A 15585-nucleotide genomic window follows, 5' to 3' on the forward strand; every position below is an offset into this window, starting at 1 on the left:
ACAGCCAAAAACACACAACCGTGAATACGAACCCGTCCTGCCTTGTCCTTTGTCCTTCTTTTGCCCTCACATTCATAGGACTGTTTGTGTTCCTCAGGGACCTTCAGGGAAAGACGGACTGCCTGGACATCCCGGACAGAGAGGAGAGACTGTGAGCAAACGAGATGATTCCTCAGCTCTTCATCTTTATTCCACCGAGTCAGTCGTGCGATGATGTAAATCTGTTTTTTTCTTCTTTAATAAACAGGGATTCCAAGGCAAGACCGGCCCCCCTGGCCCTCCCGGCGTGGTTGGACCTCAGGTGAGTCACTGGCGCTTCCTGCTATGGGGCTCCCTCACAGGTACACTGTATGGTCTCATATAAGGTTCTGTAGAACAATAAATATGCATCTCAACATGTTTAAATACTTAAACTCACCTGCATGCACCAATACCTATACATCACCACCATGACATAAGTGTTGTTTATCCTCTCACATATTAGCATGTTACATTTCCCCATTATGCATAAGCGTTTAGCAGACTTCCCCTCCCGGCCGTGCCGATAATGCCAGAACATTGATGATAATGGAGCTGTATGTGACCTGAATGACTAGTAGACCTCCTACGCAGCAAATGCTTGGCTTCACCGCGCCGCGTTTCATAATAGATGGAGAAATCGTAAGACGTTTTTGGTATTGAGTTGCTGATTTCGCTCACAGTCATCCTCCGTAGTTTGTCTTCTTCACACCTCCTCTGCAACCTGGTTTCATAAGTGCGGTTTTCTGGGACTGAATTGGTCTTTCTTTTCAAATTGCAGGGATCAAACGGCGAGACTGGACCAATGGGGGATCGAGGTCACCCTGGACCCCCGGGCCCGCCTGGTGAGCAGGGTCTTCCAGGAGCTACAGGGAAAGAAGGAGCCAAGGTGAACCTCTCTTTAAAAACATGCATTCTGTAGGAAGATGTACGTCATTTTGCTCATGCGATCACGACCACCTCACGCTGCGTCTACTAAATGAATGGCATTGTGCTCTTGATCTCCAGGGTGACCCAGGTCCTGCTGGCCCGGCAGGTAAGGATGGCCCTCCGGGCCCAAGAGGATTCGCGGGAGAGAGAGGTCTTCCTGGCCCCGTGGTTGGTATTCCCTTCTGCTCCGTACAATAGCGTCTCACAAATTCAAAGTCTCTCACAGCTCGGTTATTGCATAATAGTCCTGGACTATTAAATCGCTGTAAGACTTTGTTAACTTCAAGAAGCAGACATGATATCACGTCCCTGAGTGGGCATTACGAGAGAACTCTGTGTGCTCCGGGCTGTTTATTTTTTAAATCTTTTGCTCTTTTCTAATTTAACAGTGTTGTGCTTGTTATGCAATTCACACTATTTTCTTGCTGCGGACTTGTTAGATAGGATTTAATTGCAGAAAGGTTTTAGGTTAAACAAAATGATGCATAAGCACACCTGTTCCTGTGTAATATAAATGATGCTTGCAGCAGTTTTACTCAAGAACTGCTCTCAGCCTCCACTTTGGGGGCTATAGGAGGTATTCCATGTCACGCTGGGCCTGTCTGAGGGAGTCCAGCATGTGCTCCCCCAACAGATGTGTTTGTTTTCCCAAGCCTTCATTCTCTTCTGCTCTGCAGGGGGCTCACGGCTTGAAAGGGAGCGAAGGACCTCACGGACCACCTGGCCCTGCTGTGAGTACAATTCTCGCTCTCATTGTCTCGGTCTCACCTCACACATCTTGTCTCCATCTCGTGGAATTGTCTTCACGGCAAAGTTGCCACCCTGGTGTGTTCCATGCTCTGACATGATATAATTGTATGCACAGTGTTGCAGACTTGCATAAGGGAGGTCTGACCTATTTGGTAGACGTGACTGATCTTATAATCTAATGATTTATAGTATATAATATAATGATAATGATTTCTCTGATATTATGTGCTGTAGGGTTCTCCTGGTGAGCGCGGTCCTGCTGGCTCAGCCGGACCTACAGGTCTCCCCGGGCGTCCTGGCCCCCAGGGACCCCCGGGTCCTTCTGGAGAGAAAGGTGGACCGGTAAGAGCATCCCATCATACACATTGCTGCGACGTTCTGTAAAAAAAAAAAAAAGATATATCTCTGTGGCAATAACACACATTTAGCACGGCTAAATTCTGAAAAAATATATATTTCAGGGAGAGAAAGGACCTCAAGGCCCAGCTGGAAGAGACGGTATTCAGGGACCTGTGGGTCTGCCAGGACCTGGAGGACCTCCTGGACCACCTGGGGAGGACGGAGACAAGGTGGGTTGCTTGTCTCCTTTTGCCACCCACGTAGAAAAAAAATAAGACAGTGAACTGTGCAGCAGAAATCTAAGCCAGATATCCTCTGGTCGTTTTCCCTGTGACCTTAGACGCTCCGGGGGGAATTTGTCTGACAGAGTTTGTATCGACCAACAGATCTTTAAAAGGCAAACGTGTTGTTGACAGAGGAGGGGAAGGAATTTTCTGGCTATGGGGGAATGTGTGAAAGTGCCGATTCATCGTCCCCCTTTTAAAAACGTTTGCTTGAATATCCACCACATAGTTACCGGGAGGTCAGTAATTGTTTGAAGGAGGCCTCGGTTGCTAAGCGCCGCTGCACCAAAGCGCCGACGGACGCAGAGAGAACCGAGGGCGTTTGCCATGCAGATAAAATGGATCTGACTAGCTAATGTTTACTCTCTTTCTCATTATAAGTCCCGTCCACAGGGAGGGGAGCGACTCGCCCACTGCCTCACCACGAGCTTTAGTCTGACTCAAAACCAAAAGCAGAGGCCTCTGGGTTTGGACTGATATTAACATTATTTCTCCAAACACCCACACCATGTGGAGGCTTTGCAAGAATGCGGCATTGTTCTTCACTCTGGGAACGCTGGTGCAAACATGACGCTACAGGACCAATGATCCATTCTGTTTTGACTGCTGGTTGCACCTACGACTCAGCCCTTCTCCGTGGGAGAGATGCGATTGAAATATCCACAGAAAAATCTCCCAAGGACAAGTTGTGATGTAGTCGAGTGTAGGTTTCATTGTGTGTTGAGATGGAGATGTGATATTATTCATTGGCCCATGTTTGTCTTCCCCCTTCGTTTCACGCTGCGATCATTTGGTTCCGCAGGGAGAGCTTGGAGAGTCGGGCCAGAAAGGAGGCAAGGGTGACAAAGGAGAGCACGTAAGTCTTCGTTGTAATCAGGACCACATTGTTTTGTTCATCATTATACCACTGGAGGCTTTGAGTCTTATCCACTTTTACTGTATATTTGTGGGTTTTGACAGATTTGAGTTGATTGTCCCTTCACTGTGTTCCTTCTCCTCTGCAGGGTCCACCTGGTCCCACCGGCCCTCAAGGGCCTGTTGGAGCACCCGGTCCTGCTGTAAGTATCTAGTATGATCTGAACTGGATGTTCACATCATTCAACGCCTCGATCACACCAACCGCTGAGCTTTGTATCTCCTTGCTTGACACCCACGTGCTCTTGTGCAGGGCGCAGATGGAGAGCCCGGTCCCAGAGGTCAGCAGGGCCTGTTCGGCCAGAAGGGAGATGAAGGGTCAAGGGGATTCCCGGGACCTCCAGGTCCAGTCGGGCTGCAGGTGCGGACGGCCACAGAACAAGCGTGGTCTCATATTGTCATTGGTGAAACACAGAGTCGATAATGGCTGAACCCTCCCACAGGGCTTGCCCGGACCGCCTGGAGAGAAAGGTGAAACCGGCGACGTTGGTCAAATGGTAAGCACGTAGAAGACATTCACGCTTGTCTTCCTGCGTCAGAAGTTATTATTGACTTATTACGCTGCATCCTCTCTTCTGTGCAGGGTCCCCCCGGCCCCCCTGGTCCCAGAGGCCCGTCAGGACCCCCGGGAGCCGATGGCCCTCAGGGACCTCCTGGCGGTATCGGAAACCCGGGTTCTGTTGGAGAAAAGGTAAAAGTGTGGTACAAAGGAGGTTTACATGTTTATGTAATAAACCCGCAACTTCTTTAGTTGGTGTAAACTATTTAATGCCATTTTTAATTTGCTACTTATATCTTTTCCGCAAGCAGTTAAGTAAATAGACATCTTCATCAATTTTCTTATTTTAATGTGCTACATGTTTTCTTGGAAAAGTATTTTCCTTCCTGAGGTTCCGCTCCGATTGACACGGGGTTCCGCGCCTCGAGATGACAATTGTTTGACTACAGGTTCATTTTCCAGACAGGTAGACAACAAACAAGCCCCCCCCTCCCACAAGTGTTTTATTGTAACATAGAAGAACCACGGGTTGCTGTTCTCGTGCGGGTGAACGGTTATTAGAACACTTTGGAAGCGGCAGCTTCGAGGCGGGGGGGGGGCGTTTGTTTGAGGCTGCGAATGATTCTTTCAGGCCATTAATATTCTGGCCCCTTTTTTATACGACACCATTTAAACGGGACTCTTTCTGCCGCAGAGTGACAGATGCGCGGCAAATGTGACGGACATGCTGCCAGCCCCGACACTACTACTGCTGGGTGGAAAGATGATGAATTAATACTCAAAGACAACGTGTGATGAATGCATTATTAAAAAGCAGCTCCCATAAAATCAGCCCTGGCTCCCTTTTGTTCCTGCCGGTTCATTATGAAAAGACTCAGGCAGCTTTGGCAGCAGCTGGACTGCAGTGCCGTGATGCTTTCTCATCACTTTCTCTGGGTAGTGATGGTGTGATTTTTTTTTTTTTAAACTTTTATCTCAGTTCACTCAATAGAATCACCTTTTGCTCTTTCTGTAATGCCCTCTGAGGATAGACTGTCCTTCTCCGGTGCATACAAACACCGCTCTTCTAGCTGACCTGGCATTCTATTGGTCGGCACAGGGAGCTGGCAAGTGTCTGAGCTCAAGTTCTTCTTTTTTTTTCTCCCTCACATCCCTCGTATATCTGTGAAGAGCAGCTGTCTTTCACGCTCTCGGTTGCCCCCGTCTGCACATTCCCCCCCGGGCAACGTTAGCCGGCCGCCGTAAGGAGCTTCTGAGATGCGTTGTTGCGTGAAGACCGAGACTTCCAGTACAAGAAGGATCAGTCAAGCTTTGAAACGCGGCAAGAGTGGATTTCCCGACAGCCACAACAGAGGGCTTGGAAGGCGGCCACGCGCTAATTTGGAGGATCAGCTGATGTTCGCAATGCAGAGCTGTTGTTCATGCTCGAGAGGACCCGGATATGCTTATCCCAACACATCTCTGCTCAGCTTTTCACCGTACTATCGATTGCCTGACCGCCCCCCCCCCAAAATGTGGCACGGGCCGCTAGTCGTTGCTTAAACAGGTGCGGCGGAGTGCGCGTGCACTGGAGGCCCGAGGGCTCGCGTGACAGTGAGTAACGGGAGGGTAGGTGAGTCAACGGAGCAACTATCCCAACAAGGCAGGCGTAAGAGGACAAGATGTATGGGCAGCTTCCAGTGAGAACAGTGAGGTCAGCACCCCTCGCCCCCCCACCCCACCTCACCCCCCACCCACCCCCGGTGCTCCAGCCACCCAATCTGCCTGCTCTTGATGGATTGAAACCTCTTGTGTCATCTCTTTCTATTCCCATTTGGGTGACAAGGGCACCGCGACAGTGAGGTGCTGCTGTAAACGATGGGATTTTTAGAACCACGTTGGACCAACAAATCACTTATATGTGTGTGTGTGTGTGTCTCTCAACCTTCAACCCCCCCCCCTCATCCCCTCCTTCTCTCATCAGGGAGATTCTGGTGAAACAGGAGAGCCAGGTCTTCAGGGAGAACTCGGCCCACCAGTAAGTGATCCAGTTTTCTTTCCTCCACGTTATCATGGATAAGTATCAGCAACAGATGAAGGAACCAATTTCAATTCAACCAATTTTATGCTCATCAGGCTTGTCATATCTGTGACAAAAAGAAATATGTGGCTGTTAAAGATATTACCTTGAAATGTGGCATCGTCATTTGCCACTTAAATATCTGAGGACCTCAGAATGAGAACCACTAACACACTGTGTAATACATTAGGGTCCTAGAGGAGAACGAGGAGAAAAGGGAGAGTCCGGTCCGGCTGGTACAGCTGGACCTCCTGGCCCTAAAGGTCCCCCTGGAGATGACGGTCCCAAAGGCAGCCCAGTAAGTCTTTCTCCACCTTCGATAATACATTTCATTTTATACATCAATGCACCTTCAACAGTGACCTTACCACCCACAAAGGAAGACCATTGTGACCTTTAGCTCAAAATGCTCCCATTTTTTACTAATTCTCAGGGTCCAAGTGGTTTCCCCGGTGACCCTGGTCCCCCTGGAGAGCCCGGTCCCGCTGTACGTACAACACGAGCTGTTGAATTGTGCAGACTCTGTCCTTTACACTGTGTTTTTGATGCAGCGTGACTGAGACTCTTCTCATGCAGGGGTTAGACGGTCCCGCCGGTGACAAGGGAGACGATGGAGAGGCTGGTCAAGCTGTAAGTGTTGTGTTCCAATTGCTTAACTAAAACTCTTTCCTCTGCAAAGAATACATTGCTTTTTTTTAAGACTATTTCAATCACAAAACGACTCTTTGTTCAAATTCAAATTAGGGTTCTCCTGGACCCACCGGAGAGTCGGGTCCCTCCGGACCACCTGGGAAGAGAGTGAGTGCTGTGTCTCCTGTGCTCGTCACAACCTCCATGTTCAAGGTCCTTTTTGTTGCACAATATTCTTTTTTTTTTTAAATAGGGCCCCCCTGGAGTCTCAGGACCCGAGGGAAGACAAGGAGAGAAGGGAAACAAGGTAATGCATTTAAGAAATTGCACAGCAACAACGTGAAGTCGCCAACAAATGAGCGAGAATCTAATTGGTTTGTGTACATCCTGATTTTGTGTGAAAGGGAGAGACCGGCTTGGAAGGTGCCCAAGGAAAAACAGGTCCTGTTGGTCCCCAAGGATCACCTGGCAAGCCCGGTTCTGAAGGCCTCAGGGGCATCCCTGGCCCAGTTGTAAGTACATCTCAATGTTGTGTGGTTCTGTTACACGCAAACTGAATATAAAGGAGCTGCACTATTTATGGAAACGTGTGTTTTCTTATCAAACGGGGGGAAAGATACACTGTGCAATTTGTATTTCCATTCAGGGAGAGCAAGGTCTTCCTGGTTCCCCGGGCCCAGATGGACCACCCGGACCGATGGTGAGTAGAAGTGAATCCTCCCCGTAGTCCGATCTAAACCTTCATCCAACGGTTATCGCTCTCTGTGTCCCCCCGTCTCACAGGGTCCTCCCGGATTACCCGGCATGAAAGGAGACTCTGGCGTCAAAGGAGAAAAGGTGAGTCACCCTCGCAAGACTTATCAAAGTTATCAAAGCCTTGCTATAACGATAAGAGAAGTGAGCCAGAGAAAGGATACGGATTATGTTTGTGATCATCTTTGTGATGTTGTATCATGGACTGTTTTGTTCTCCATCCTCAGGGCCATCCGGGTCTCATTGGTCTCATCGGGCCTCCCGGTGAACAGGGAGAAAAGGGTGACAGAGGTCTTCCTGGTCCGCCGGGATCACACGGTTCCAAAGGAGACAATGTAAGTAAACCAGTCAGTGAAAAGCAATACTTCTTGTGTTGAAAAGAACCCTGCAGTTATGGACTCACGTTCACATTTTCTCCTTTAGGGTATTTCAGGTCCTTCAGGGCCACTTGGTCCCCTTGGTCCTCCCGGATTACCCGTAAGACCCGTCAAATGTCTTGTACTGCTGCATGTGTGTAACGCATTAGTGTGTCACGCCTGAGCCAATATTGATCGCCGGCCCATGTTTGTGTCTTAGGGTCCCGCTGGTCCCAAAGGAGCCAAAGGGTCGTCGGTAAGCGTCTTTCCGAACGCCGCGTCCCATCGGGAAAACAGTGACAAGCATCGATCACGACTCATGAAATCATTTGGAGTTCAAGCTCCAGCATCATTGTTGATTTGTCCTCCACAGGGTCAAACTGGACCGAAGGGAGAGACCGGTACCACCGGACCCCCGGGGCCCCCTGTAAGTGACAGGCTCTCGCGACCATTTCGTCTCCCACCTTCACATGATCTCCCTCCTCATCCCCCCGGCTGGCCCGTTTGTCCCTATAATCTCCCCATAACAGGGCCCCCCCGGCGATGTCATCCACCCGCTCCCCATGATGAATTCCATGAAGGGCAGAACTCGCAGGAACATCGATGCCAGCCAGATGTCGGACGACGCCGGCGCGGACGCCAACTACAAGGACTACGACGACGGCATGGAGGAAATCTTTGGCTCGCTCAACTCCCTCAAGCTGGAGATCGAGCAGATGAAGCACCCGCTGGGCACGCAGAACAACCCCGCCCGCACCTGCAAAGACCTGCAGCTCTGCCACCCCGACTTCCCCGACGGTTCGTATATCGGGGCAACGTCTTAAAATGGAGGCGCGCGCTGAAATCGTATTTACTGTATATTCGGAAGATGCTTTTATAGTTAAATTAATTGTGAAGATTGAGCCGCATGTCTTTCGCTCATGGGACAATTAGCAGAGTATCAGGATTTAAGGGTAATCTGTTTTGACCAAACAATAATATAGAATAATAATAATAAGTATTAGTTGCGGAAAATCCCATATTCATTATCATTAAATGTCAGTTTCAGCAGCTCAGCACTAATTGTTTAAATATCACTTGTATCTCTATTCCCGTATGATATTCAACCACTGGATGATGCTTCTGTCAAACGGCAGGAGTCACAAGTGGAAGTTTGCTTAAATCGCTCAAACACTTTTAATGCTCCACTTAATAGAATGTGCTGTAATTATGTTGATTAAAGAAAGACAGCGGGGACTCCAAAATAAGATTGTAGGGACAATAACGACAGATTGTGGAGACATGTGGCGCACGGAGCACTGAGAACTTCCCTCACAAATACCACCCCATCTTCATCTCCATCTCTCCAGGTGACTACTGGATCGATCCGAACCAGGGATGCTCTCGGGACTCCTTCAAGGTTTACTGCAACTTCACAGCAGGTGGAGAGAGCTGCATCTTCCCAGATAAGAAGTCAGAAGGGGTAAGTCCGACCACGTGTACGCACACGCACGCACACACACGCGCACACGCTGCCGCCATCCAGCAAAACCATTTGACTCTTCTCACTCTCCAGTTTTTGTAAACCTGGTTGACGCAGAAATGTCTTCTCTCCTCACGTCTTGGCACAAAATGAGCCAGAACCTCGGTGTTCCGGTAACCGCAGTCCAACAACTCCCTCGGTCCGGCCCACGCGTTCGCCCTCCCATTCTGCCGCTTCAGCGCCGTCTTTTTGGGACCGCATGCCGTTGAGGACGCGTAAGCTCCTTTTGGCAGCTGACGGACACATTGTGGAACATTTTCACTTCATAATGCATCAGAGCGTGGAGGAGCAGCAGAGTGGTGCAACACTGGAAAAGCTGTGTTTGACAAGTCAGGGTTGTGTAATAGCACGGCGCCACAGCCACTTTAATGATCCCACTCACCCGGCCTCAGAGGAGGGGGGTTTACTTAAGCTCAGAATAATGAAGCAGACTTTTTATAGACGTGCTGAGAGAGAAGCCGCTGCTGTCAGTCCCCGCGTGGAGACGAACGAACGCACCCACGTGTGTGAAGATGGGCGAGCGCTACTGTGAGAGCGCACAGTTGCACGCCGTCCACGCACTGTGCACAATCGCCACAAAGCCAGACACCGACTCAGGATTTGCTAAAAAAAAAAAAAAAGGAGGAAAATCGCAGAGAGAACGCACATTTTCTCCTCGGTTCAGCCTATTGCAGTGAAAACAGCTGAAGGTCACCTAATAATGTGCGAGTCCCCTCGCGCTCATCATTCATTTACCTATCAAGCTATTGATATCAAACCCCGCCATCTAATTGAGAAGTTCATCACTGTCATAGCCGATGATCATTAGAGCTTTGCCCTGTTCGCCCATTCGCAGCTTTCAATGGCGTCACAAAGTTAGTGCACCGTGGCTGCGCTGCACTAACACTGAACAGCAGGGACAGAGGCCGGCGGAGAGGAGCTCCTTGCAGGCAATCATTGCTTAATTAATCACTGTGTACTCATGCATTTTTCAGCAGCAATGAGCTGCCAGCCACAGTTTGTACCGTACAAAACGGCATAATGGCTTACTAAAAACCCTTATTCCCTGGACCGGGGGTCCGGTTACGGCTTCGGGTCCCGGCGACTCCTCCGCGGACAAACAGAAGGAGGAGGATTTTCTGTTTGCCTTTCTTTAACACTGCTGTTTTTGCCTCCTGTGTCGACCCCACCCCCCCCACCAGGCCAGGCTCACATCCTGGGCAAAGGAGAATCCCGGCTCATGGTTCAGTGAATTCAAACGTGGTAAACTGGTAAGCCACACTCACACACAAGTCCTTTTCCCTTCCCTGAACGCCTCTTATATTTTACAGAGCAAAATGGCAAAATGGCCCAAAGACTCGCCAGGCACATGGTATAGTCACTACAAGAGAGGTTCTGTGGTAAGTGGCCCGGCCCGCGGTCACAGGCTCCTGGCTCAGGCCGGGACTCTGTGCGCCGGGGGGCTCTGCATGGTTCTGGTTTCGTCATCTTCACGCCCTGTTAGACCGTGACTTTGTTCGCCGCGCATGATCTTCCCGCACGGGCCCGCACTCCCCTTTCGGCCCAACGACAGCCGCGGCGATGCTCTCGCGAGGCGATGGGGGGGGCCGAGGTTTGTGGAGCACGACGTCTGATGGAGCAAACGATGCACCGCTGCTCCGCTCCACACCTCTGCTACATCCACAGAGCATCTCCTGGTGACTGTGTGCCTCAACGCTCCCAACGGCTCCAGATAACAACATCCAGCTTCTTAAATAATCTGGAAAAGGGAGTTAATATATCACTTAACACCTCCCGCCCCTTACACACTGCATCTCAACAACTTCCCGCCTCAGCGGGTAATTTATCCTCCACGAGGGGGGGGAACCATAAACATCAGTCCCTCTCTGCTGCAGCCGCCCAGCTGCACTCCCATTCGCAGTATCTCCCTTAAACGCCACTTAGATCCGGCGGAGGAGCTCTGAGAGGAGCAGGTCAGGCACTCAGTCACCACCCAGGGGCTTCTGGGTACTCGGTCACCGTTGACTTGCGGCAGCGATGATAAAGAGGTAATGTTTTTTGCTGTCGACGGTGGGATGGATCCGCCCGGGCCGCTCCGAGGACGAGCCGCGGCGCCGACGCTCAGCGTCGCGGATCCAAGTCAGACGCCGATATCAAGTCTCGTGATCGATTAGCGCACATAAATTCCGCACGCACGTAAGTGGGAAAGACAAGTCGGCTCCCCCTGCCGACGGCGCAGCTCGAGCGTCGGCGCTCTCGGGGGTTCGTGCATGTGTGCATGCGCGTGGTTTCTGCTCGTGCGTGCGTGGCTTCGGACGGCGTGGAGGAGAACGAAAGGTCGTGAAAGACCACTTCCAGAGACTCACAGACGGTTTGCCGGCCTTGCTGCATGGTGTGGATGCTGCACGCGCCGTCCCCTCAGCAAGTCCCGCGCGTCTCACAGACCAGGCGACTAGGTGGATCTGACGGATGCTCGACGGTTGGTATGTAGGCAGTCGCCACGGTAAACTGCAGCACAAATCCAAAGCTGCCGTCTTGTCAGCCAGGAGGATTACATGGCGCTGTAATAATCAGCTTAATGGAATATATCTGAATGAAAAGGAAAAAATGGGAAATAGAGGTTAATTATAGGTTAATCAGCAGGCTATTAACATATCATTACTGCAACACATTTCCTATTAGGGATAATTACATTTCCATGTACATGCTCATATTGGATATATATTTTACATAATTACAAGATCAACATTTAAATTAGATGTTTAGTTATGCTTATTTTTAGTACTTTGGCAGATTTTTCCAAAGTGAGCATTGAGCATCAGTACAGCTTCCAGGCATTAGAAACAAATATTCTGCGCGCTTCTTTCCCATCAAGGAAGCGTATCATCACCTGATTGGTTAGGAAGTATGGACATTGTTCCATGCTCATCTTCACCCTGGAGGCATTTGCATACATTTGCACATTACTGGGTAATATTCAACGTTTTATTCAACAAATCCACACAAAAAGACCAAAGCTTGCAATGAAACGAACATACTGCAACAACGCCAGTAAGCCACACGGATCCACCGGCTACTGTGTTCTTTCATTGCAATGGAATTACAATGAATAGAGGCAATGTTTTAATCCAATCCTTTAAACACCATTCTGTTGTATTACTCAATAGTGTATTCAAATATTTATAAAAACGTATAGTGTTAAAGGAAATCTCTATTTGTTGAAGTATATTTGCAATCAATAGCGTCTTCAATGGGAATGAATGAAACAAACTGGGTCGGTAAGTCAGAGCATTGTGAGTATTTTGGTATTTTGGTGGGATTTGTTAAAAATAAGAGGTATGCAGAATATCACCAACTTTACCCTTAAATTAAAAATCAAACAAAGCTCTCTGTATTAGAGCATATTGACCAGCACTGCTGTCAATATAAACCACGTCCTCAACAGCTCCCGAGCGACCCAAAGACACGACGAAGACATTTGACCCGATCCCTCCTCCTGCTGTTACACCCGCTGTGTCTCCCCCCCCTTTGCAGCTCTCCTACGTGGACGCCGAGGGAAACCCCGTCAGCGTGGTCCAGATGACCTTCATGCGGCTGCTGAGCGCGGCGGCCCGACAGAACATCACGTACAACTGCTACCAGTCGGTGGCCTGGCACGACCAGGACCAGGACAACCACGACAAGGCCATCCGCTTCCTGGGCTCCAACGACGAGGAGATGTCCTACGACAACAACCCCTACATCCGCGCGGTGGCGGACGGCTGCGCGGTGAGTGTTTGTCTTCCTCAAAAAAAAGCCCTCGGCCTTTTTTTCCTGTGCGATGTCGTGCACCGACCGGCGCAATGTCAAAATCCTTGTGTGTCGGACGTATTTTGCCGTTTAATGATTCCTGATGTTTCTTTTTTCTTTCTGCTGGGTTTTTTTCTTCTTCTCCCCGACAGTTGAAAAAGGGTTACGAAAAGACGGTACTGGAGATCAACACGCCGAAGGTGGAGCAGGTGCCGTTTGTGGACATCATGTTCAACGACTTTGGCGGCTCCACGCAGAAGTTTGGATTCGAAGTGGGCCCGGTCTGTTTCCTCGGCTAAGACTGTTTACCGAACAGATGGAGGAAAAAAAAAAAGCATAGTATTTGTTTTCTCAGAAAATGAAAAAAAAAAAAAAAAAAAAAAACAATTGAAAAAGAAAAAAACGGACACTTCTATTTGTAAAAAAAAAACAACAACAACAACTTGTTTCCATAAAGCAAAGAGTGTGAGTCAAATAAAATCAAGTTGAGAATGCGGTGAAATTCGAGAGGAATACAAAATAACCTTGAAACCTCAGCGTGCCTTCTCCATCACATGCAAGTTTTGAAACCGGATGTCAGATCACACACACACACACACACACACACACACACACCTGACGCACACCTGACGCACACCCAACGCTAGCCCCGTGTCATCACACCCGATTTAGACTTTAAAACAACGAAGGCGACCCTGAGAGCCGCAGCCGCGGCTCCTTCACACCGATTTGATTTGGCTCTCTTTCTTTTCTCAAGTTCTGATCTCATGTCTTCCCTCATCTCCCCTTCCGGCTTCTTCCACTGTTTGCTCAACGGCCTCGGGAGCTTTGTTTGTGCATAATTCTCTCCCCTATTCCCTAGGAACGGACCATATATATATAAATATATATAAATAATTTTTATGTTTGTAAGTACATTCTGTATATTTCTTTTTTTTTTTTTTTTTTCTTCCTGGTAATGTTTTTTTGCTTCTGGATTCAAAACATGCATGTGACTCAATTCATTGCGAAGTAGGAGACGGTGGATACGGGGGATGACATCTGAATTGTGGGATTATATCGAAAGTGAGGGAATTCATCTTGTAAATTGAAAAACAAAAGACAAAACAAAAGAGAAGAAACCCATTTGGAAGTCCTGTCTTGGTTCAGTTGTGGAGCACACCTTGTTGTAATTTAAGAGCAGAATGGAAATAAAAGCGGAAAGCAAGCTCTGTGATATTATGTGACAGTTTGATTTGCGTAACAAACAAACATTCCTCCTTTTGTGGCGCTTTAGCGGGAACACACGGCTCGGTGGTGAAATCATTAACTTAATAAACAGTCATATCTGACTGAGCAATGGGGGACGTCACATTTGAATGAAAACACAAAGAAGTCAAAACCTAGGTGCTATTTCCTCTCTTCTGTGGTGCTATGTATTTTTCCTTTTTTTTGTGTGGTTCGAATGAAAGGAAACCCGAGGTGGTAATATTCCATCACCAGCAGCCCCCCCCCCCCCCCCAACGCCCGACGCAGGTGGATCTTTGCTGCATCCGTATTTAAAAAAAAAAACGTTATATGGTTTTTCATGTTTGCGTGCCACTTCTCCCCGCGTCCACTCAGAGGTCGGCGCGGCGCGGCAGGGGGGTGGGGCGGGGGGGGGGGCGGACCACACAGAGGAGACTAAGGTGTGTCCCCGTCTGTGCCACATCACACTGATGGATTTGACGAGCGGACGTGTTGTCATCGGGCCGAAGCGGGGAAAAAAAAAGGGACACGGCCCAAAGTTTTGTTTGGTGAACTGAAACCATAAACTCTCCCACCAAAAGGTTTTCAGGTATATATTTAGCTTTAAGGGCCGTGGTGGCTTAAAATCGTATTATTTTTTATTTCTTTATGGGAAACAACTTGATACTCTTCTCGGTTTAACAACAGTAGAAGCAGGTGACTAAATTGGCCAGATATGAGTGCAAACAATGCTTGTTGGTCTACTTTTTTGCCCTTTGTAATTATGCTCTTTGTTCAAACTATGCACTCTCTTTGCTTATGACCACTAGTATCTACCACAGACTTTTTTTTCCGCCCTTCATAAATAGGTTTGTTTTGTTTCCTTTTTTTTTAAAATCTTCAAATGACTTGAACCAGTTATGTTAAGATAACTCATTATGCTTGTAGATCTTTGGCTTTATTTGTCATTGGGATGCAGTACACCCAAAATTTAACACTTTCCTCTCAATAAATACGAGAAACAATTTTGTAAATTTCCAGAACCAGCAGTGATTCTGCCATCGTTTCCTTTCATTTCAGTTTGTAGATTTCCGTTTGTTTGTCTGTTTATTTGTTTTCACGGTCTTGTCAAACCTGTGTAAGGATAAGAGGATAGAAGTTATATTGGTTTTTATGTCAATAAATTCAAGTTTACTGTGGCCATCCACTCTTGTATGTCTTTTGAAGCATTAAAACCTATTTGTATGCATGAAATTGTAAAGTTTTTTTCTCGTGTTATGATATCCAGCCCACGTGTTATTGATCGGGATACATCGGTTCTTCAATGATGAATAAAGGGTCATGTCCACAATTGTGAAGTGGAGAGAAAATGATGAACTTGTAACTTACCAAAGCCAATGTTCGTTTGTAGTATATTTATTGTATTATTTAAAATAAAAAAATAAACATTAAATGATACCATAGTTTAAGTGTAAGAGGCCCCCTCTTTACATGCACACAGGACAACGAAAGGTTTTGTTAAAAAAAAGTGATATATTCACCACATTTCTTGTTAC

General features: G+C 48.1%; 1 protein-coding gene across 5 annotated transcripts in view; it reads left to right on the forward strand.

Moving 5' to 3' along the window:
* The window catches only part of col5a1 (procollagen, type V, alpha 1), a 55447-nt gene extending 39955 nt beyond the window's left edge, over positions 1-15492 (forward strand). For 3 of the 5 annotated variants that reach the window (XM_078088947.1, XM_078088949.1, XM_078088948.1), the window contains 30 exons: positions 98-151; positions 248-301; positions 800-907; positions 1027-1116; positions 1626-1679; positions 1933-2040; positions 2160-2267; positions 3124-3177; positions 3326-3379; positions 3490-3597; positions 3680-3733; positions 3820-3927; positions 5699-5752; positions 5985-6092; positions 6228-6281; positions 6371-6424; positions 6539-6592; positions 6678-6731; positions 6829-6936; positions 7071-7124; positions 7208-7261; positions 7405-7512; positions 7601-7654; positions 7754-7789; positions 7907-7960; positions 8064-8331; positions 8883-8995; positions 10237-10434; positions 12569-12802; positions 12976-15492. In XM_078088947.1, the coding sequence (XP_077945073.1) occupies positions 98-151; positions 248-301; positions 800-907; positions 1027-1116; positions 1626-1679; positions 1933-2040; positions 2160-2267; positions 3124-3177; positions 3326-3379; positions 3490-3597; positions 3680-3733; positions 3820-3927; positions 5699-5752; positions 5985-6092; positions 6228-6281; positions 6371-6424; positions 6539-6592; positions 6678-6731; positions 6829-6936; positions 7071-7124; positions 7208-7261; positions 7405-7512; positions 7601-7654; positions 7754-7789; positions 7907-7960; positions 8064-8331; positions 8883-8995; positions 10237-10434; positions 12569-12802; positions 12976-13122 (2760 nt within the window). In that variant the 3' untranslated portion in view covers positions 13123-15492. The remainder of the gene's footprint in view (positions 1-97; positions 152-247; positions 302-799; positions 908-1026; positions 1117-1625; positions 1680-1932; positions 2041-2159; positions 2268-3123; positions 3178-3325; positions 3380-3489; positions 3598-3679; positions 3734-3819; positions 3928-5698; positions 5753-5984; positions 6093-6227; positions 6282-6370; positions 6425-6538; positions 6593-6677; positions 6732-6828; positions 6937-7070; positions 7125-7207; positions 7262-7404; positions 7513-7600; positions 7655-7753; positions 7790-7906; positions 7961-8063; positions 8332-8882; positions 8996-10236; positions 10435-12568; positions 12803-12975) is intronic. The other 2 variants (XM_078088950.1, XM_078088951.1) reach the window with 2 other exon arrangements.
* Positions 15493-15585: the final 93 nt, after the last annotated feature.

Source organism: Gasterosteus aculeatus, chromosome 14, assembly GCF_964276395.1.
Source record: "Gasterosteus aculeatus chromosome 14, fGasAcu3.hap1.1, whole genome shotgun sequence".
Classification (NCBI taxonomy): domain Eukaryota; kingdom Metazoa; phylum Chordata; class Actinopteri; order Perciformes; family Gasterosteidae; genus Gasterosteus; species Gasterosteus aculeatus.